Genomic DNA, 22201 nt, shown 5'->3' with positions numbered 1-22201 from the left:
CTCGCGGTCGGATGTTGAAGGCGCGCGTCGTTGGAAACGGGGCTGCCGGCCGGTTGCTAAGAGCGTGCGCGTCAGGAGTGGGAGTCACAAAGCACCCCACGTGACAAGGCGCGGGTAATCGAGCGCCGAAAGAGCGAGTCCGCGCTGGCGGCGCCGGCCGGCCTGTTGGGTCGCACTGCGGTGTCGGACACCGGCGCCGAGTGGAGCGGCTGCCATGGGCCTGGGCGCCAGCGCCGAGCAGCCCGCGGGTGGCGCCGAGGGCTTCCACCTGCACGGAGTGAGTCGCCCCCGCGGCGCCGGGGACTTTGGCTGGACGCCCGCAGCGGTGCGCGCGGACGTTTGGTCGCGGGGCAGCTGCGGTGGGGTCCTGGCCCGAGTGTTGCGGCCCGCGAGGCGCACGGTGCCCTCTGCCCGAGGGGAGCCGCTTGGGAGAGGCGGCCTCCGGGACTCCTGGCCCCCGGCCGGTCTGCGGCCGCGGCCGGAACCCGCTCGCGCCCCGAGGGTCAGTTGTGTGGGAAGCGGGAGCGTTTCCTGGTCGGGCCGCCGGGAGCGGCGCTGTCCCGGGGTGAAGAATCCCCGGCTCCAGCCGGCCGCGCTCGTGCGCTTGCGCACACTGCGCTGTCCCGCGGAGTGCCGCGCTCCTGCTGGGCTGGGGAGAGGGCCCGCAACGCCGAGGACCTGCTGGGCCCCGCCTCGGGTCTTACAGTCCAGGGGTCGGGGTAACCAAGTGGACGCCAGCCGCGGGGGAGGAAAAGTGAGGAACGGGAGGACCGGGAGAATATGCCGCAGAAGCCGCCGGGAGAGCGCTTGCAGCTAGGGGAGGGTCCCCAGGGTGAAAGGGTGGGGCGGGGGCTGAGAATGGCCTTTAGGTGCCGCTACAAGGAGACCTGGATGAGCAGGCTTCAGGAAAGTGGAGACCGAGTGGGATTCCTAGAGTCGGGCTGTGAAGGTGAGGAGAAGGTCCCGCAGCCAGGTGGAAATTTGGACTTCAAAGAGGGGTTGTAATTTAGGTGAGGGGCAGGAGGGTTCTGACCCCAGAGCGCAGCGGGGAAGATCCCCACCACCACCCCCTGCCATACTCCCTTTTCTTGTGAAAAGCAGATAGATGCAGAGATGGGTGTAGACAGGCAAGCTTGTCAGTTTGGCGCCCGGCTGTTGAGTCTCTGTTTTGAAGGGAGGCTCCGTTACCGGCTACCACATGGGAGAGCTAAAGAAGGGGTTGCCTCACACAAAAGCCAGGCTGGTTTTGAGGACCCAGAGTTGACAGGATTTGTGCCTCGGTGATGGGCTTTATCATGGTGAGGCATCGGACGGAAAAGGTGGACAGTGGAATGTATTCAGCCAGGAGAGTCTTCCAACACGTTTAATGGAAAGCAGAGGAATCAGGATATTGGCAAGAAGGGGGTGGGGTGATAGTAGGAGTGAAGACAGGAGGGGCCTGATGGAGAGGGGACACATTGAGAGGTCAAGGGGTCAGAGGTCGTCAGTGACAAAAACAGATATGTTTGAGCACATACTCTGGCAGGCAGATTTTTAGGCACCAGAGATAACGCAGTAAACAGAACAGACATCGTTTTTATTCTCATGGAGTTTACATTTGGATGCTGGTAGGGAGAGAAGGGAGACTGTAAAGAAATATATAGCAGTGGTAATAATAGCTAGCGAGAAAAATAAAGCAGGTTAAGGGGACAAAGATTGATGGATGTGTGCTATTTTGGATAGAGAGGTCAGGAAAGACCTCTGATCAAGTAACATTTGAACAGATGCCTCAGAAGGAAGTAAAACGTGGACAGTACAGGTATTTAGGGGAATAGTATTCCAGGCAGAAGGACCAGCAGGTGCAGAGGCCCTGAGGTGGGTATGCTTGTGTGTGTGAGGAAATGCAAGGAGGTGAGGCTCAGGTGCTTGGATGGAATGGCCAGTGTGAGGAGATCAGTAGAGGATGAGACCAGACTGTGTAGGACCTTGCATGCTGTCCTGAAGATTTACAGTTGTATTCTGAGATGTGGAGCCTTTGGGAGGTTTTAAGTGGAGGAGTGACATGACCTACTTACATTTTAAGAAATGAAGAACAGGTGTGTTGCCTTCTATAAATATTGGTGTTCCCACTGTGTGCCAGTCACTTTGGAGAAATCCCTGCCCTCAGTGAGCTTACAGTAGTGAGAATATGCCAGAAAACTGATGTTGCAGGGTAGTGCTTAGCGGGAGGGCTCTGGGTTGGATTTCCTGGGGTCAGATGACTGAATTACGAATATTTTTTCTCATTTGTAAACTGGGGTTAGTAGAAGGGCTAAATGATAAAGCAGGTGAGGTGGTGCCATCTCCTGGCACCCAACCAGCCAGCCCTCAGTAAGTGTAAGCTGCTTATTGTTAATTTCATTAGGTTCCCCGATGGGGAAAGTAGTGGGAATGTTACGAAAAGCAGCACATGTTGTGGGGCTGTGGGGTGGAGTGTGATGGGTACCCCCGAGAGAGAACTGGATGGAAGGGTGGTGGTTTTTGCAGGAGTTGGGGTGCAGTGGTCAGCAGCATAGATTTTTCCAGCTGCGAAGACATAGTGAGCAATGAGAAGGCCCAGGGTGAAGGAAGTGGAGAGTAGCTAGACAGAGGACAAGGCCACAGGAGAGGTTAGGTAGAGATACTGTGTGGGCTGGGACTGGGGGCCTGAGCCTCTGGATCTCATTCATGATGCACAGCAGCAGCCACACAAGAAGGTAGTGGGTAGCATGTTTTTAGGAGCTATGGCCTCACCCAGGGGAGGTACTGTGGTTTGAAAGTGGCTGTGATCAGGGAGGAGCACTTCCCCCAAGCTATCCCTGATTAACTGTGCTGTGGTTTTCCAAAGACCCCTGAAGGGATAGAGGAAAGGGCTTAGAGCTCCCCTGCAGCAGAGTCTGGGAACAGAGTTGGCTGCTGGGCTCACTCCCATTGAAAGCCATGGCAGCTTCTGGAGGTGGTGAGCAGGGGCTCGATTGGCAGTGCTGCGAGAGACAGTCCTAATTCCAGGGGCAAAGTGTCCTGGATCGAAAGGCTCAGCAGTTTGTTCTCCATAGGCTCTCTGTGAGCTCTCCTTCGGCTAGGGGAGTCCAAGACTGGAGGGGCCATAGAGCTTTCCCCTCAAGGAGGCATCAAGAGCCTGAGGTCACAGGATCCCCTTGCCCTCTCAGCAGGGCCTGGCTGAGGCCTGACCAACAGGTCATCAAGTGCCCGCAGATAAAAGCCTGAGGATGTGGGCCCACCTTCAGGGACCAGGACCCTGGGACAAAGGCCGCACTGTGTCAGAAAGGCTCTGTAAATGGGGCCTTTGAGATGGATTTCTGCCACAGCTTGCAAGGCCTGGTTGTTGTGCTTTTGGAGACAGCTGTGAACTAGGGAGTTCAGGGAGGGGCAGGGAGCACCCTGGGGCTGGGTATGCCTCCTGGAGGAGGTGTCCTTCATGTGCATGGAGGCAAGACTCTGAGGACAGCTGAGCCGCTGGAAAGGCTCCTCAGTCTAGAGCCAGGCCACCGGCATTGGCACTGCCTGTACTCCCTGGCTCAGCGGTCCTGCCCCTGGAGTCGGCTCTTCTCCACCAGCACACCTCAGTGGCTCTCAGTGCCTGCTGGACTGAGCCTAGGTCTGCCACCCCAGGGCCTGAGCCCCCCCGAGATTTGGCCACAGACTGCTTTTTCTGCTCCCTCTTTCTGGGCATAGCCCTCATTGCATCTCTCCCAGTGCCTGCCTACTTCCACTACATGTCGTGGCTGTCCCTTCTTGTCCACATCCAAACCTTTCTCGTAAACCCTTCTGGCTTTCCTGCTGGTCCCAGCCCAGCACTCTGGGACAGCATTCCCACAGGCCTGTGCCAACGTGTCTCCGGGCTGCCTCCTGGTAGCCCCCAGGGCTGCCCTGGGCTATGAGGCATCTATGTAAGCATCTATGGATCATATTCAGGAAAGAGGCATTTTCCTAAGAGGAAAACTTGTGCCCAGGAAGGTAGTGAGACGGGATGGAGTAAACCTGGACAATGCTCAGAACAGTTCATGCTAGGCATGTGTCCTGGCTGGGACACTGGGCATGGTGATAGTTTCTGAAATTGACGGCAGGGGCTTCTTGGAGAGTCACGGGGTTGGCGCAGTGACTATGTCCTCTGCTGTGGGACAGGTTCAGGAGAACTCTCCGGCCCAGCACGCAGGCCTGGAGCCCTACTTTGACTTCATCATCACTATTGGGCACTCGCGGCTGGTGAGGCTCCTCCACCCTACCTCTGCTTTGCTTGTGTGTGTGGGTGTCCCTCTGTCCCAAACTGCTCCTGCCTCCCTTTTCTTCAATGGGGAGGCCCAACCTTGTCTCCTCCTCCCAAGTGTACTCAGAGCTGATTGGGGCCCTGCCCAGCACTCAGCTCCTGAGCTCTCTGGGGTGTACTGGGGACAGATGGAGTCTTGGAGGTGGCCACAAGGCCTAAGGGGCCTGCCTCCTAGGGCATTTGGGGTATGAGGGCCCTGGCCAAGGAGCAGTTCAGAGTGGGGCAGCACTGGAGTGCTCTGGACCCAGGAGGCTTTTTGCTTACTTTGTTGTATTTTCTGGCTGGCTGAGGGAGGACCATTTGGCAGTACATGGGGTTGGTGGGGGGTGGGGGTCTCAGTGGCTACAGGTCCAAGCCTGGCCTATGAACTGGAGCCCAGACACTGCCCCATCCCTGGCCCATCCCCGGCCCATCCCCACACCAGGTCCTGCTGGGGCTGCTGGCCACCAAGGCCCTTGCCCCATCTCCAGCCCAGACTTATCTGAGGGGGCTGGCCAGATGTGGCGGGGGGGGGGCCTTGGAGTCAGCCCTGCTGCCCCCTCAGAACAAGGAGAACGACACGCTGAAGGCACTGCTGAAGGCCAATGTGGAGAAGCCTGTGAAGCTGGAGGTGTTCAATATGAAGACCATGAAGGTGCGCGAGGTGGAGGTGGTGCCCAGCAACATGTGGGGCGGCCAGGGCCTGCTGGGTGCCAGCGTGCGCTTCTGCAGCTTCCGCAGGGCCAGCGAGCATGTGTGGCACGTGCTGGTGAGTGTGGAGTAGGGCATGCGGGAGGAGGTGGAGCCAGTTTACTTGGGCAGGGCTGGGTAGGGTGGAGCATGCAGGAGAAGGGTAAGACCAGAGCCTGGGATGGCCAGGTTGTATGCGCGGGGCTCGGGGAGAGGAGAACAACTAGTGGGTTTATGAGAGGTCTCAGAGCCAGATCTGATCTCATTCCAGTGTCTCAGAGAGGGCACATTACTACCTGAACAGTGTACTCTGCTTCTTATTGAAGCAGGGTGATTTTGGGTACTTTCTTGTCTCCTATACCTTGGTCTTATTTTAAAAGGTGGGGATATCATGTACTGGAATGGTGGTACTGCTGGAACACTGCTTCTACAATTAGGTTCTCAAACTTCAAAAAAATTCATGGACAAATGAAATTAAAAGATAAAAATAAAAAATATAAACTTTATTTCTCAACATAAGCTTCATCAAGTTCAAGACCCTTTTTATAAGTGATGATACCAGCCATTTAGCCTGGGAATTTAACCATGTCAATGCAGTCTTTTTTTACATTATTAACTGAAGAAAAATGGATGCACTTTAAAGATTTTTTTAAGATTAGACAACAAAAAGAAGTCAGAAAGAGCCAAATCAGGACTGTAAGGTGGATGCCTAATGATTTACCATCAAAACTTTGCAAAATTGTTCCTGTTTGATGAGAGGAATGAGCAGGAGTGTTGTCGTGGTGAAGGACTCTCTGGTGAAGTTTTCCTCGGTGCTTTTCTGCTAAAGCTTTGGTGAAGCTTTCTCAAAACACTCTCATTATAAGCAGATGTTATCATTCTTTGGCCCTCCAGAAAGTCAACAAGCAAAATTCCTTGAACATCGCAAAAACCTGTTGCCATGACCTTTGCTCTTGACTGGTCCAGTTTTGCTTTGACTGGACCAATTCCATCTCTTGGTGGTGACGGCTTTGATTGTGCTTTGTCTGTAGGATCATACTTGTAAAGCCATGTTTCATCCATCTTCTATTATAGTTCTTCGAAGAAATGCTTCAGGATCTTGATTTCACTTGTTTAAAAATTCCATTGAAAGCTCTGCTCTTGTCTGCAGTTGATCTGAATGCAACAATTCTGGCACCCATTGATCAGAAAGTTTGCTCAACTTTAATTTTTCAGTCAGAATTGTGTAAGCTGAACCAGTTAAGATGTCTGTGGTGTTGGTTGTTGTTTCTGCTGTTAATCACCGGTCCTTTTCAATTAGGGCATAAGCAAGATTAACTTTTCTTCACAAATTGATGTGGATGGTCTGCTGCTGCAGGCTTCATCTTCAACAAAATCTTCTCTCTTAAAAATGAGTTATCCTTTTGTAAACTGCTGATTCCTTTGGGGCATTGTTCCCATAAACTTTTTGTAAAGCATCATTAATGTCACCTTTCTTCCACCCAAGCTTCACCATAAATTTGATGCTTGTTCTTGCTTCAATTTTAGCAGAATTCATGTTGATCTGATAGAGGGTCTTTCCAAACTGATATCTTATCCTTCTTAGTGCCTCAAACTAGATCCTGTTCAGACATATTATAACAAGTTAGTACAGGTTTATTTTGGTGCAAAAAACTTGAAATCCACGTATAGTTTTATCATAATACTTATTTCCAATGAACATTTTGAAGACCCCCTCATATATATAGTAGTTTTTCTGGTGTATTGTTATGTGATTAACTGATACCTTAATGAACCTCAGTGTCTGAGCTGTCATAGATGTGTCTGTTTACAGACACACTTGCACACCTGACACCTGTGCCCATTGATGGTGTCCAAGTTCTCGAATGCTCAGTCTTTGGCTTGGTGGAAGGAGGGTGCTCTAAGCTAGAAGTTGGCTGCTTTGGTGTCTAGCCTCCTCTATTGCTCACTGACTTCTTGAAGGAGCCTGGCCAGGTTTCTCAACCTTTGCAGCCTGCCTCAGTTTGCCCATTAGTGAAATGGGGCTGATGATGCAAATTCCTTTCCATTTCCCAGGGAGACTGGGGGTAATAGAGCTTTCCAGAGGAGAAAGTGATTTGCTCACTGCCCTCACCTCCAGCCCTTATGCAGGATCTTCAGCCACTTGTCTGCAGCAGTAGCAACAATTCAATTGGGCACTTACTGTGACCAAGGTGTGGTTTCTTTACATATATTTCTTTAATCTTCTCAGCAACCCTATGAGTAGGTACTATGTATCCTACTTTCAATTGTGGAGAAACTGAGGCTAAGAGAGGTTCAGTAATTTGTTCAGTTACATAGCTAGCAGTTGGTGGAGCCAGGAGTTGAGCCCAGGCTCGGATTCCAGAGCCCAGTGCTGCAGCACCTTGCCATGATGCTGCCCTCTGCTGGGCAGGCCGTAGACCTGGGGGAGGTAAGGGAATTGGGGTACGAGGTAAAGGAGTCTGGGCTGGAGGACCTGCCTGGGGACAGAGGACAGGTGTTCTATTCACTACCTGGCAAGGCAGCTCCCCTTGCCCTTTCCCCACCTCAGTAGTGAGGCCAATAGTTTATGATTCTTTCTCCAGGATGTGGAACCATCTTCACCTGCTTCCCTTGCTGGCCTGTGCCCGTACACAGACTATGTGGTTGGCTCCGACCAGATCCTCCAGGAGGTGAGGAACTCATGGCTTGTCCCTCCTTGGGCCCCCTGGATGGGGTGTGGAAAGATGGATGCTGTCCATGAGAAGTGCTTTGTTTTGTTGAGGCTTCAGTCTAGTGCTGGGAGCAGGCCTCAGGGGCTGTGTGTTTCTCATAGTCTGAGGACTTCTTTACGCTCATCGAGTCTCACGAGGGGAAGCCCTTGAAGCTGATGGTTTATAACTCCGAGTCTGACTCTTGCCGGGAGGTGACTGTAACTCCCAACGCAGCCTGGGGTGGAGAGGGCAGGTACTTCCTGGGATTGGAGGGCTGCAGGGGTAGGTGGGTGGGGCCTGACCAGAGGGCATGGACCTCCAGAGTCCCATGGTGGAGATGGAGGGCTGGGTCCTGGGCCCAGGGATTCTGAGGCAGACCACTGGTCCAGGAAGTGCCTTTTCCAGCCCCCTTGTTGCTGATGGTGGGTGGGTGTGGTAAGGTAGGGAGGGCTGTGGGACAACCCCCTGGATTGAATGTTTCTGGCCTTTGGCAGTTTGGGGTGTGGTATTGGCTATGGATATCTACACCGGATCCCAACCCAGCCCTCCAGCCACCACAAGAAGCCACCTGGTGCTCCACCACCTGGTGCTCCACCACCTGGTGCTCCACCACCTGGTGCTCCACCACCTGGTGCTCCACCACCTGGTGCTCCACCACCTGGTGCTCCACCACCTGGTGCTCCACCACCTGATGTGCCACCACCTGATGCGCCACTGCCTGGTACCCCATCTCCTGATGCTCCACTACTTGGTACCCCACCACCTGGACCCAACCCCCAGGACTCTCCTGCCCCTCCTGGCCCAGAGATAGGTTCCAGGCAGAGTGACTACACGGAGGTATGTGCGGAACACCTGCCAGGCATGGGAAGAGGGAAGCTTCATGTGAGTTAGGGGCCTGGCAGCCAGGAAGAGAGGTCTCTGGAGGCTGTTCATGGGGAGCCTCCAGCAACCCTTACTCGAAGTCTGTCTATGGGACCGTTGTGCTTCTGGGGAGGCCCATCCGCTTCTGGGACGTAGTGGGAACAGATGGGCTCTTCCTGGGACAATGAAACCCACTTTTGGTTCTCCTGCCCCTTGGGTCCAGAGGTGAAGGTGGAGGCAAAACACTTGTTGTCATCTCACTTCATGAGTGGGAAACTGAGGCTCAGAGATGGGCAGAATCTTGTTCTCTGCCTCAGTAAGTCTGTGGTAAAGCTGGGCCAGGGGCTGGGCCCCCAGTTGATAGTTGTCTGGCCAAGTCTGCAGAGAAGCACTGGCCCTGCTTTCATGGCTTATGAGTGGTTGCCTGAGAGAACCTTTGGGCACTGGGCTGGTGCCTGGAGTCTGTACCAGGGGGTATGCAGGGATGGTTGGAAGGCCCTCTCTTCTTGTGGGTCACTGATGGGGGCCCAGGCAGCAGAGAGAATTTGTCAGGGCCAGGTGGACACCTGGGGCTCCCCAGCAGAGTGGGAAGAGTGCTCACTCTCAGTGTCAACACTGCAGGGGAGGCCAGGCCAGGCCCCTCTGGGCTGACTTCATATCACCTGTAGAGGAAGGGGCAGATCACAAAGGCCATTTCCTTCTTTCAGGCAGAGTGGTGCTCACAGGGCAAGGATGGTCTGGTGGATAGGTTGGACTGAAATCCTTCACTTCGAGGCACTGTCTTGATTGCCCCATTCCCTCTTCTTCTGTGACTCCCCTAGGCCCTGCTGCAGGCACCTGGCTCTTCGATGGAGGGACAGCTTCCTGGGCCCGGGAGTCCCAGCCATAGTGCTCCAGACCTTGGGGGACTTCCGTGTTCCATGGAGTTTCCTCTTCAGCCTCCTCCTCCAGTGCAGCGAGTCATGGACCCAGGTACTGGGCATACCCTGGAGAGGAGAGTACAGAACCTGCAAATCCTGGTGCTGAAGTGGGCCTCAGACTCAGGGCTGGACTTTGGCAGCAGTGCCAGAACTTTCCCTAGGGCACTCATATTTCATATGCTAAGATAGTTGCAGATCTCCCATCCAGTATACAGATGGGGAGTCTGTAGTCCTGAAGAGAGAAAGGTGGCCTGAAGGGTTACACAGCAAACTGGGAGACAGAGCAGGGTCTGGGCTCACTGCCACTGTGCCACTCCCATGATGCTTGACCCCAGGCTCCTTTCTTTCCTCAGAAACAGACAGTGGGAAACCTTTTTGGGGTTGGGTGGGGGAATCACCAGGGGCTGAGATTGCAGTCTCACAAATTTGGCCAAATGCCCCTAGAAACAGAGCAGGGTGAGCCCAGGGTACTGGCTTTCTAGAGTTCAGGGTTTTGCATTGGTACAGAACTGCGCCCCCCTCCCCCAGGCTTCCTGGACGTGTCGGGCCTTTCCCTCTTGGACAGCAGTAATGCCAGTGTGTGGTCCAGCCTGCCCTCTTCCACAGCGCTGACCTCCACAGCTGTCTCACCCTCAGGGCCAGAGGATGTCTGCTCCAGCAACAGTTCCCACGAGCGGGGCGGTGAGTGGCCGGCAGCTTCAGAAGCCCCCTAGGAAGGAGCCCAGGTTGTTGAGAAGGCTACCCGGAACTCCTCAGCGGAGTTAGATGTCTGCCATCCGGTTGGATACAGCCACATCAAGGCATTTGTACACTTGATCTCCCATCCCCCTCAAAGCCTGTGGTGGCAGTGGGGGATCAGTGGGTTACTAGCCGCAGCACCAGGGCCATAGGTTCTGCAGGCCTCCTCAGCCCCACCCTTTGTGTTTCAGGTGAGGCCACATGGTCTGGGTCAGAGTTTGAAGTCTCCTTCCTGGACAGCCCAGGTGCACAAGCCCAGCCAGACCACCTGCCTCAGCTGACTCTTCCCGACAGCCTCACCTCTGCAGCCTCACCAGAAGATGGGCTGTCTGCTGAGCTGCTTGAAGCCCAGGCTGAGGAGGAGCCGGCAAGCACAGAGAGCCCAGATTTGGGGGCAGAGGCTGAGGGGCTGGCCAGCCAGGCCCAGATGTCTATACCAGAATAACACCCTGGGCTGTAACAAGTCTCCTGATGACATTTCATGAGGCCTACCTGTGGGCAGGCAGCCCAGCTCCGTGCCTAATCACAGCCCTGTTCAGCTTCTTAGGATGCAGCTTCAAGTGGTGTGCAGGGATTTCTGCTGGCAGGGGGCTTTTGTTTCTACTCAGACCCTACTCCTGATCTCCAGATGACCTGCCAGCATTTATCCTGTCTGATGGTCCTGGCTTTGGGGATTTCAAACGAGTCCTTTTGGGGGTGGCAAAGGGCTGGGAGCAGCACCCCAGATAAAGTATGTTTTGCAGGAACTGGGGTAGGAGAGGGAGGATTCTTTGCTGCTTGGGTGGGGCATGAAGCCTCATTGGTTAGGGAGAGGCAGCCATGGGCCTTGTGGGAGGGCATCTTTTGGCTATGTATTCTCAGGTCCAGTGGTTGCTCCTGCTTTGGTCACTGGGGTTGCCCAGGAGGCAGCAGGGTCTGGTCATGATCCAGTGTGAAGATGAGGCAAGAGAGGAAGGGGTTGGTTGGTGTTGGCCTGATTGCTTTGTTAGGGCTTGCCTTGATTCTTCCTGCACAGCGCAGCCAGACCCATCTGTACTGGAGGGAACCCCCAAGCCCCGGGGACCCCCTCCAAGTCCCAGTCACTGGCTGCTTAGTCATGTGCCCTCGTCCCTGTACTACACTGCCACAGTTGGCTCAGACTGGCTGACATGCCACTCAGGGTTGTACGAGAGAAGCAGTGTACCTGCCCACATCTGCAGAGAAGGGACTTTGAAATTCTAGGCCCTTTGGTGGAGACCCATCTCTGCCTGGATCACAATGTTTCTTCTTCCTCTAGGCCTACACACCACAGACCTAGTATCCCCAATGTCTAGTCTTGTGAGCCTCCCAATGACATCTTCTAAATATACAAGGCATCCAGCCAGCCCCAGTGGTGAATAAAAGCTGCACATTTAAATTCACCATCCTAAGCAAACTCTTAAAGCCAGCCCACCTGACAAGGTCTCTTCACACACAGTTGCCAGCCCAAAGGTAGCCTAGATAAAAGTGGGTAAGGGCCCTTTTCTGTAGTATGGGAGAAAGCTGTTCCCTCCATCCCCCAAGTGCCTTTGGAGGCTAAGGCTAGGTCAGGTGCTCTGCTATGCTCAGTTTCTAGAGAAGAGGGTTCTCTAACTGAAATCCTCTGCTGCTTTGGAGTTCCTCACCTTCCCACACTCCTTGCTAATTATGACGAAAGTTACCTCTGGCCTTGTTTTCTGGCCTCTGCCCAGTTGAAAGTCTCACCTTTACAGCCTGATTTGTTAACATCTATGTACATGCAGGGAACTCAAGCTCCATCAGGCCTGCATAATGACTGTCTGCTCTGGGGGGCACAGACCAACTGACTATATGGAGGGAGGACTCAAATCAGCAAACACGAAGTTTCAAGCACTGTTACTATACCGAAAGCAAGCCCTTGTCCAGCTTTTCAGAGGAGCTGGTAAGTCTGGAACAGTGAGGCATTGTGTCCTGGATTGTCCGGGAGCCCAGTGTCAAGTCTGCAGGAATGCAGGAAGTGGAACAGAATTGCCAGAAGACTGCTGTGGGATGGGCTTCCCTTAACTCTAGCCTGGCAGTCTGGTCCAAAGTTGCCCTTACTCAAATGTTCTGGCTCCTCCCTCCCTCACTTTTACTTCTCCCTTCCCCATAAACTGGGGAATAAAGTGGGTATCAATGTTAATTATTTCCAGCGTGAACATGAAACCACAGGTTTCTTTCTTTCTCTGTAATCTGCTATGAAGGAAAATGACAAGTGAAAAAATAAATGTGTACTACACTTTAAAATATTTTAACTAAAGGTTTTATTCTATACAACTGTGAAATACAGATTTTTACCCTTTGGGCATTGCAGACTGTCAAGTTTTCTGGAAACTATTACTGATTTGACTGGAGGGGGAAAAAGTACAACCATGCTGGGGGTCAGATCTATGACAGAAAGGGAACGCAGCCACCCAAGGCTCAGCACACAGGGTGAAATGACCCAGCAAAACCCATTCCTTTAGCTCAAAGGCCCCTCGTGCAAGTACAACTGAGGGCTGATAAATAAGTGTTTTTTCTTTTTTCTTTTTTTTTGACATTAATTCACAATTATTACTAAAAAATGTGCACCAAAAGCACACTGTTGTATCCAACATAGATAGAAAGGACTTTTTTTTAAAAAAGAAGCCGGTTGCTCTCTGAGAAAGGAAGAAAGACCATTTCATCTCATTGGAAATGTGGCCAGGTTTTTGCTCACTTCTTCAAAGTGCAGGAGGCAATGACCTGTCCACTTCCAAAGGAAGTTGACCAGTACTGAGGGAACCCTGTCTGCAGTTGTGCAGATCAGAATATCTCAAATAGTAAGGAATGGACCTAGGCCCATCAACTGCCCCCAGCTGAACCTGTGAAGATGTAGAAAAGAAAAAACTCCCACCCCCCTCCCCAGTCCTTGCTGTTGTGGGGACAGGCCACACACAAGTTGGGGAGGCAATTGGACTGGAATAAACTGCCCTCTGAAGGCACTTGTGCTTCTGGCTTCATACAGGAGGCTTGTCTTAATGTGGTTTTATGGGGGTGGACCATTGATCTATTCTGAATAAAAATGACCTTGGGGAGAATCTAAAGTATTTCCTGCCAAAAGGTGAGAATAAGTTATATTCTGTACAAGATCCAAATGATTCTAAGAAAGCTTTAGATTGTTAGAACAGTGAAAAGAAGATCTGGATACAGGTACAACAAAAACCTGCATATAAAACTTTGGAAAAACAAATATGTATACTTCCAGAATATGAATATCAAATTAACTCATCCCTTTATTCTGACACCATACATTTTAGGTAGCATTTCATGAAATTAAAATTTCATCATGGTCTTAAAAGTTTTGGTGGTGTCATGCTGCTCACCCAGAGCAGGAACCTGTGGACTTAGCTGGTTTTGCCTGTAAGTAAAACTGGACATAGTGGAGGAAGGAGTGAAATAGCCACACCTCCCTGGAGATGCCGCACAGCCAGGGCATTATAGGGGTGCAGCATCGCTGGGCACGGGCTGTGCAAACTCTGGCCCGGCAGTCCAAGTGCTCTGATCCAGCACCTGGAATTTCAGATCTTCCAACAAGAACACATCTGAGATGCAATATTAAAAACAAGCCCAACATTAATCATTTATTATGAAATGGGCTGACTCTCAAGTTGTGCAACAGCAAATTCCCATTAAAAAGAACTCTTAAGTGGTGAAAACAATTTGATTTTTTTTTTTTTTTATGACAAACTTGGAAAAAGCCTTCATAGGTACTGCATGAATGGAATGTACTCTCTTAGAAAAGCCACACAGCATGTGGGTTTGAAGTCGAACACAGTGACAGATGTGGCCCAACCGATGTCTCTAACAAGTGCTAATAGACAAAGATAAAGTCCTTTGAAACAAAAGGAGGAAGCAAAGTCTGCACTGGCCTATTGTCAGTTCTCTGTACATCTTGCAAGACATAGTCTGCTTGGGGCTCTGCTGCTCTGGCACTCTGCTTCCCTGGGGACAGCTTAATCTACACATGGAAACTGGTTTCTATATTACATCTCAATTAGTCACTTCAATTGAAAGATAATCTCGGTCCATACCAAATCTGCCATTAGAAGTCTTGCTCTCGTTGGGGCTCAGTGGGCTTCCTAGGACTACTCTTGGGGCCATAGAGGAAGGTAGTAAATGAATACCCAGGAGTGTCAGCCCACCCTTCACGTGGACTTCTGACGGTAATGGAGGGTGAGGTCACCACCACTCTTCCATATGAAGTGTTTCACTGTTCGAAGGTCCATATTTGGGTCCAAAACCTGAATAGGAAAAAAATAAATAAATTTCAAAGTCTCTAATATCTAAAACCTTTATCGTTAACTCAGGGACTTTTTTCAGGTGATTCAGCTTGTTCACTCCTCCCCCATGCCTGGGCTCTTGCTGTTACAGCTTCCATGCATGCAGGTGTGAAATTGGGCACGGTGAGATATGCATCTTTTGTGGCTCTGCCAGAAATACCAGGCCATCTTTCAGCCATTCCCCTGAAGAAACATCTTAAGTGCTTCTGATTTAAAACAGCTCTGCCATTTCTTCACCTACCTCCTCCACTCCAAATCTTAAACTAACACAGCAGATGCTGCTCTGCAAATCAAGACCATGTCTTTTTCTTATTAGAAAAAAAGAAGCTTCCAGCATCCACATTTGTCTGTGTGTATATTTAAATCTGTGTCTTCCCTGAAAATCTCCCCATAGGGTGGTCTAAAGAGCCCCTCCAAAGGGGCCTCACAGATAGGTGAGAGAGACCCAGGGTTCCTTAGAGCCTCTCTAAAGCAGACCCGACTGCCACCCAAAACAGATTTGGGAGCTATAATCACACCACATTATGTAATTCTGTCTGAGCACCAGCACTGGAAAAAAAGGGACTGTGGTCCTCCAATCCACTTACCTGGTCCTGGCACAAAAGTTCAATTTTCTCCTCTGCCAACACAGCAATATCCTCCTCCTTTTCCTGTTCCCCTGGTTTTTCATTATTAGAAGAGCTAGTGGTTTGAGACTCATTATCCAAGTTGATAATTTTCTCATAAACATGTTCCATTACTTTTCGGACTTGGAGCATGTCACTAGCAGAGAGTCTGTCTCTGTAAAAAGCAGACATATTGTGATAGGGAGATCACTAAATATTATCTTTTATATTGTTTTTCTTTGGTGTTAATATTTTATAAAGATTAAACATACCACAGAAACATAAACCAATAAATATTTTTAGTCATTGCTTTAATCTACTTTTAGAATTGCCAAAAGATTTTCTATAGTGTCCTCCTAAAACACAAGTTTATGTGCAACTAAATGAGATTAAATACATGTTCTTAAAACTTACATATACATACAGAATAGACTTCTGGGTTTTACTCCCTTAAATGCTTTCCCAGAGACTGGGCAAACTAAATAATCCTGGAAGGGAAGGCAGCCCCCAGTGCTTACCAGTGTCCAGTGCTCTTGGGGCTCAGTTTCCCCTGGGCTCTCCTCCCTACTGCCATTTGTTCAACTAGCACTTGTGGGCAGATGATGCCCCAGGCTAGACTTCAAGTTTCAAACTTCTGCTTTTGACCACAAACCCAACAGACGGCTGGGGATCTCCAGTTTGATGTCCCAAATTATACTCATCACTCCCTCACCCCCAAACCTACTGCTGTATCTCTGACGTCAGCCAATAAGTCAAACCAAATAGCTAAGGCTTAAACTCTAAAAGCCATCTTGATCTTCAGTCATTAAATCTAGTTGAAGTGACATCTAGGACTGTAAAATAATCCAGTGTACGTGTGGAAGGAGGTGGCCAGGAGGGTAGGGAGAGGTACAGATGAAGCCAAGTGTTTAGCCAGGTGTTGATAATTACTGAAACTGTCTGATGGACAATGGTGGCTCATTATCCTATTCCCTTTTTGTCTAAGTTTGGAAATCTTTGTAACAAAAACGTTTTTTAAAAAATCTTGATTTTACGTACCAGGGTTCACATATCATTCATAGTTCATCTCATTCCTGTACTACTAAAATTCTTCTCTTGGATCTCCCTGCCTTGAGCCTCTCCCTGGCCCACATCCCACATCTTAAAAATTTTTGGTGTTTAGTCACCACATGCTCTGTGGCTTAGCATTCAAATCCAACATCAATGAAACCTCTAATTACCTTTTCAATTTTCCTCCTAGTATCCTCTTATTGCTCCTCCACCTATGCTGCAGTTAGATGGGTCATGCTAATTTCCAATATCTCGTGCATGCTTTCACTTATACATCCCCAATCAACTGTGTCACAGACCTGGAATATCAATCTTTTAAAGTTATAGCTATCCTTACATGTACAGCTCAAATTCCATGTCCTTCAAAAAGCCTTTCTGGAAAGCTCCAGTCAAAAACCCTTTTCTTTCCTCCACTCTCATTATTCCCCAAGTATTCATAAAAGCAGTTATTATATACAGGTTGTATCCTAAACTGTGAATTAAAGCAAGAGACAAAATATATGTCTCGTTTATTTTTTGAACATCTGCAACCTACCACAGTTGGTACCTGGTAAGTGGTTTAATTGTATAAGCTTTTATTATAAAATCAGCCTTAGATCTAGTACTTGTGTCCTTTGCTATAAAAGCAATCATAAGGAAAAAGATTCTCTGTTATTAATTAGATCAAGGAACCACATGACATTACATTTACTTACTTTTTTAAGGTTTTTGCTCCTGAAGATGCATGAGGTTGGAGGTAGAAAGGAATTTTGTTGAATTTGGGCATATTTTTCTGAAATATTAGAAGTTAAAAAGATACAATAGTTTCTATTAGCTGATAAACTAAAATATCAATAGGAAAACATGATTTATAAGTTATAATTACAATTAAAAGTGACTCTATGAAATTTATAGTAAACTAACAAATTATCTAAGTCAGCTTACAGAAAATTTATCAGAAAAATACGTTTAGTTTTGTAATAAAAGATATATAAAGACAAATCATATGCTGTAATAGTGGCGATGTAAAATTGTAGCATGGCTTTTCTTAAATAACAGTACAAGGTATTAAAGGGAAACAAACTTTATTTTAATTTTTTAAGCCATATAAACCAAAATCTCACTTCTACACTAAAATATTGGGGCTGATACCTAAAGGCCCAAACAAAAAATTAAGTGTCTTGAGAGAAACCCAAACAGCATTCACCTCTGAGCAAAGCCACACTCTACACTGGTGAGGCGCACCATCCACTGAAAAGGCCAATCAGATCCTCCCATTTTCTTTCCCACTGATATCAGAGTGAGGTCTGAGGTTTTAAGAAAGAGTGGAAACTTCAGCCAACAACCTAGGTGTCTACCATGAAGTAAACCACATACTTAGATGAAGGATAAAATTATCTGGTCATCTTTTCTCAGTGTATTAATCCCTTCCGAGCCTCCATGTCATATCCTGTCTGGATTTCTCCTCTCAGGAATAAGCCACCGGCCTAAAGTCAGCAATGTATCCCAGGTGAGTTTCACACTCAAAGGAAGTAGTGGTTTATGGGGAGTTCGGACATAGAGAAGACCATAGAATATCCATCAGTTGTCACACTGGCTTTAAGTCCTTGGAGGTACATCTGGGACAGAAAATAAATTTTCTAAAGCTTCTAGAGATTAAATCCCTTTTCATATGGCTTTAGGAAAATAGAAAATAGGTCAACAGTAGGTAAAAGAATCTAGAAACAGACCCACATGTATACAGAAATCTAGTACATGATAAAGACAGCATTTCAAATTAGTAGAAAAAGGGTAGGTTATTCAATAAATTGCTGGCACACTGGCTATCTCCTTGGAAAAAGTTAGAATTCTACCTCACACCAAACAGAAGAGTAAATTCTAATAGATTACAAATCTAGACATAAAAAAGATCGTAAAGGTACTAGAAGTGAATATAAGAAAACATTTTTGCTACTTTGGAGTGGGAAACAGCTAAACAAGACATGAAACTCAGAGCCATAAAGGATCAATTAGATTATATAAAAATTAAAACTTTTCACCTAGCAAAAGACACCATGAAGAAAGTAAAAATTTGAGAGACATAAGTAATCATCAAAGGGTTAATGTTCAATATAAAGCACTCCTACAAATCAATCAGAAAGACAAATGACCCAATATGGGTAAAGAATACAAACAGGCAATTCACAGAAGAAATATAAATGGCCAATATGAAAAGATGTTTAACCTCATTACAAATTTTTTTAAAATCCACATTAAAACAATATGATAATATTTGCCTATATTTTAGAAAATATTAAAAGTATCCAGCATTGGTGTAGGTGTGGGGAAATGGGCACTCATACACTGCTGGTGAGAGTGTAAAGTGGTACAGCCTTTGTAGAGGGCAATTTGGCAATATCTATCAAAATTTAAAATGTGCATACCCTTTGATCCAGCAATTCCACTTCTAGGAATTTATCCTAAAAAGTACACAAAGATATATGTACAAGGATGTTCACTGCAGCACTGTTTGTAATAGAAAACATTGGAAACAACCTAAATGTCCATTAATAGGGGACTGATTAGATAAATTATGGTACATTTATACAACGGAATACTACACAGTCATTAAAAAGAAATGATCCATATGTACAGATATGAAAAGATGTTCAAGATACATTTTTAAGTGAAAAAAGTTGCAGAACAATATGTATAAGAGATTATGTGCAAAATAAAATGAACTATACACACATATATGTACACAAATAATATATGCTTGTGTATGCAAAGGAAAAAATACTGAAGGCTATGCATTAACCTATTAATAGTTGTCACCTTTGAGAGGAAAGATAAGGAGTCAGTGAGAGAGAAGGAGTGATTGGGGAAGAGATGGGAGTTTCACTTCATTCATCATTGTATTAAATAAGCATATATTATTTTTATAATTAAAACCCAACAAAGACAGAAATATATAAATTATTATCAATACTTCTGCAACTTTGGAACTGCAGAGAAACAGATGGGGATTCCACTTGGCAATCTACTTTTTATTAAAGTTTAAGATTATACTGTCTAAAGCAGTTCCTAATTTCATGATTTGGAAAAAATAAAAGGGCAATGTGAGAGTGGAGGACACTTACATCCACAGTGATGTCAATTACCCATTGTGGCACTGTCTCATTAAGAAGCATCGACTCAGTCTCACCCCCGGAATCTCGGCAGAGTAGCCTAAACATAATCCATCAGGTAGTTAAGTGACACAACAAACACAGATGACAAAAATCACTGTCAACAAACATGAGAGGAAGGAACCCCCATAGATTTCATTTAGGATAACCTCCACTTGACACCTGAGGAAACAAAGTACAGCTAGGCAGAATGATTCGCTTGGCTAAAAGGGAGAGGAGGTCCTGAAACTCAGGCCCCAGATTTCAAGACTGGGCATATACAATAGCTGCTTCTCTGAGTCCTTGGGCAATGACAGGAAACCTGGGTATAAGCAACGCACTCAAGTAAGGTCTCCTGCCAGTGCTATAGTGTGTGGCACAGGCTTCCACACACAACGGGGGTCAGGATACTTTTGGTAACCACTCTCAGAAAACCCCCATAAAGGAAGAGAATTCTGTGCTCAAAGGCAAGACAAGCATTTTTCTTACTTCTGGAACTTACAGGAGACTACTGAGCTCTCTCCACTGGCTGCACTAGGGCCTTGCTGGCAACTTGGAGGTTAGCCAGTCCAGCCCTTCTCTGCAGGACCCCATAAAGGGCTGTCTGGCACCCCAGGTCAGGCCAGTGTCAGTCACAACAGTTCCCAGGAACAGCCCAGCCCATCTTGCCTGGCCCAGCCTAAGAAAAGTTACCTACTCTGATGCTCTCCTGTGGGCAGGGACTTCTGGTGATGCCATCTGTTCCCTGACCCTGGCAGTCATGCAGACAAAGTGAAAATTTTGTGCAGAAACCACCAAGGCAAGGTATCTACCTCATTTTAACACTAGACATTCTCCTCTCAATTGGTATGTGGTATAAGAGCATCAGACATTTAACTGTTTCATGGAAATGGAAAAGGTTCCAAATCCCTGACATCCCTAGACGTTAATGAACAACTTCTAACATCTATTTAAGTAAATACTTCTTAGCAAATGGGATGCTTTCTCAGGCAGGGCCTCTGGCCCTTCCTACCCATACCTGAACAGTGTGCGACCTCCAGCTTCACCAAAGATCACAGGTGTGTGTGGGGGCACTTGAAAATATCCATTTCCCTTCTGAACTCGGTTCTCCTGCTCCCCATTTACTAGGAAAAGATACAGGTGGTGTTAGTATCCAGATTTAGAGCTAAAAACACAGATTCTGAACATTTTATTTTCACAGGCTTCAAACATTGCAAGATTTTTAAAGTCAAACGTCCTATAAGTCAGCCCGAGTTAGAAATAAAGCTAAAAAACCAACCAAAGTTAAATCCCTGAAAATAAGAAACATGACAACTTGTGGTGTACTTCATGAGAAATGACTGCATTTTGGAACATTTTAATAAAAGGGGAGATTAATGTTTGAGATTTGAAACAAAAACATAACAAGCTACTTCAGTCATAGGGAAGTCTAGGACAGACTGTTTGTAAATGATGATCTGTTTTTTTTCTGTAGAACACCCAGCTCAGAAAAATTTCTTGAGGAAAAAAATTGTTTTTAATGGAAGCCATAGCTAATGACAGAGCTGTTAGAGAAAAGTAAAATCCTCAAAGAGGCCATAACTTCATTTCTACTGTTCTCTGCAGATTTCATTTCCACTCATTGTTTGTAATCTTTTGACCCACATGCAGTTGATCCCAACTCATTCATGAACACTTCTCTAATCAAACTGGAAGCAAGCTTCCCCTCTGAAATCTGACAGCACTTGTGGAACCTCTCTCTCCTAACACCCAGCACTTCTCTCATCTCAGAATGCTTCTGACAGTATTTCTTTGTCCTACCAGAACATCAGCCCCTGATGGACAGGGGCCATGCCCAGGTATCTTTATCACCTCTACCTGAGACTTGCTAAGGGCCTTTGAATCCTTGAGCTGCTTACCACCATCATCTAAACAACCCTTAAGTATCCAACTGAGCATGGGGCAGGTGCAGCAGGAGATGACCAGATAGGGGGAGCACACCTTGGCCTGAGCTCTGTATGAGGAGGTTAGCAGTCTGCCATGGCAGTTTGATATTGAGGATGATGTGGGGTTTCTGGTGATTTCTTCCTTACTCCCCCCACCCACAGTGTAGATCCAAGGGGTGCTGAATGTACCATTTTGGGTTTTTTAAATTTATTTTTATTTATTTACTTTTTGCTTAATCCTTACTGTTCATTTGGGCCTCTCAGGGTATCCTGTCTAACTGGAAATGACCTGCCCAAAGCTACATAGCTGATAAGCAGCAAAGTCCACACCAGAACTAGCTTCCTCAACCCTCTGTAGATCTCTATCTTTCCATTAGTTTCTCTGGCTCACAGTCCACTGTACAATTATGACAGGGAGAAAAGTGGGCCATGTGATATAAAAGAAAAGCCACCATGGGTGGGGTCAGCGCCCTCTCTCTGACAGGGACATCAGAAGACTGGTGATCAGGGAAACATATCATCCTCACGAGAGAGATTTAAATTCCACAAATCAGTATGAATGAATCTGTCAGCCAGAACGAAGTCCCTGGCAGGAGGTACTCGCCATTGTTGCTCACTCACTCCTGGTGGTCAGCAGAGTCTTCAGCAGAGTAAGCCTCAGTAGGTGGGACTCAATGACTCCTCAACCAGCTGTAGGTTACACATGAGATGTGAAACTCTAAGTTCTTTTTTTGCCTTCCTTTTATCAAACTGAGCCAAATGCATACATTCAAAACATGTACTCCTCTGCTGCCCAGAGAAAGTTACCGCCACTGCCCATGGCACACACACTTTTCAAATGTGATCAATGACATTAATTCTTTACACATACTTGTTCACTTACCCTGCCACTTCTGAGTTGGAATTTGATTTTTTGAAACATTCAGAGTCAAAATCAGGTAAGATAATCAGGCTAGGTAATACCAGTATTTCAGGCCAACATGAAGTATGACTATGCAATGATAAACCTGGCTT

The 22201-nt window shown here is 47.6% G+C and overlaps 2 protein-coding genes across 3 annotated transcripts in view; one reads left to right on the top strand and one right to left on the bottom strand.

Annotated features, from left to right (window-relative positions):
* Window positions 1-133: 133 nt before the first annotated feature.
* GORASP1 (golgi reassembly stacking protein 1) lies at window positions 134-12430 on the top strand. Of its 2 annotated transcripts, XM_063115161.1 has the most exons (9): window positions 134-277; window positions 4144-4224; window positions 4830-5033; window positions 7540-7626; window positions 7770-7900; window positions 8142-8484; window positions 9330-9480; window positions 9957-10109; window positions 10358-12430. In XM_063115161.1, the coding sequence occupies exons 1-9, from the start codon at window positions 215-217 to the stop codon at window positions 10609-10611; spliced, it is 1467 nt and encodes a 488-aa protein (XP_062971231.1). In that variant the 5' UTR covers window positions 134-214; the 3' UTR covers window positions 10612-12430. The 2 variants fall into 2 exon arrangements, with proteins under 2 accessions (XP_062971231.1, XP_062971232.1); XM_063115162.1 differs by lacking the exon at window positions 9957-10109.
* WDR48 (WD repeat domain 48) overlaps window positions 12401-22201 on the bottom strand; it is a 45826-nt gene continuing 36025 nt past the window's right edge. Inside the window, exons 15-19 of the mRNA XM_063115160.1 lie at window positions 20281-20386; window positions 19236-19323; window positions 16833-16909; window positions 15070-15262; window positions 12401-14443 (exon numbers count right to left, since the gene is read on the bottom strand). Coding sequence (XP_062971230.1) covers window positions 14348-14443; window positions 15070-15262; window positions 16833-16909; window positions 19236-19323; window positions 20281-20386 — 560 coding nt within the window. The 3' untranslated portion in view covers window positions 12401-14347. The remainder of the gene's footprint in view (window positions 14444-15069; window positions 15263-16832; window positions 16910-19235; window positions 19324-20280; window positions 20387-22201) is intronic.

The sequence above is a fragment of the Cynocephalus volans genome, chromosome 11 (assembly GCF_027409185.1).
Source record: "Cynocephalus volans isolate mCynVol1 chromosome 11, mCynVol1.pri, whole genome shotgun sequence".
Taxonomy (NCBI): Eukaryota; Metazoa; Chordata; class Mammalia; order Dermoptera; family Cynocephalidae; genus Cynocephalus; species Cynocephalus volans.
Note: the sequence above shows the minus strand (reverse complement) of the source record. Positions and strands in the feature narration are given on the sequence as shown.

Bases quoted from the DNA above. Each gene is read 5' to 3' on its own strand.
- GORASP1 (XM_063115161.1), top strand. From the start codon at position 215: ATGGGCCTGGGCGCCAGCGCCGAGCAGCCCGCGGGTGGCGCCGAGGGC. The intron at 4,225-4,829 runs GTGAGGCTCCTC...CTGCCCCCTCAG, and splicing joins CTATTGGGCACTCGCGGCTG to AACAAGGAGAACGACACGCT. The intron at 5,034-7,539 runs GTGAGTGTGGAG...TTCTTTCTCCAG, and splicing joins AGCATGTGTGGCACGTGCTG to GATGTGGAACCATCTTCACC.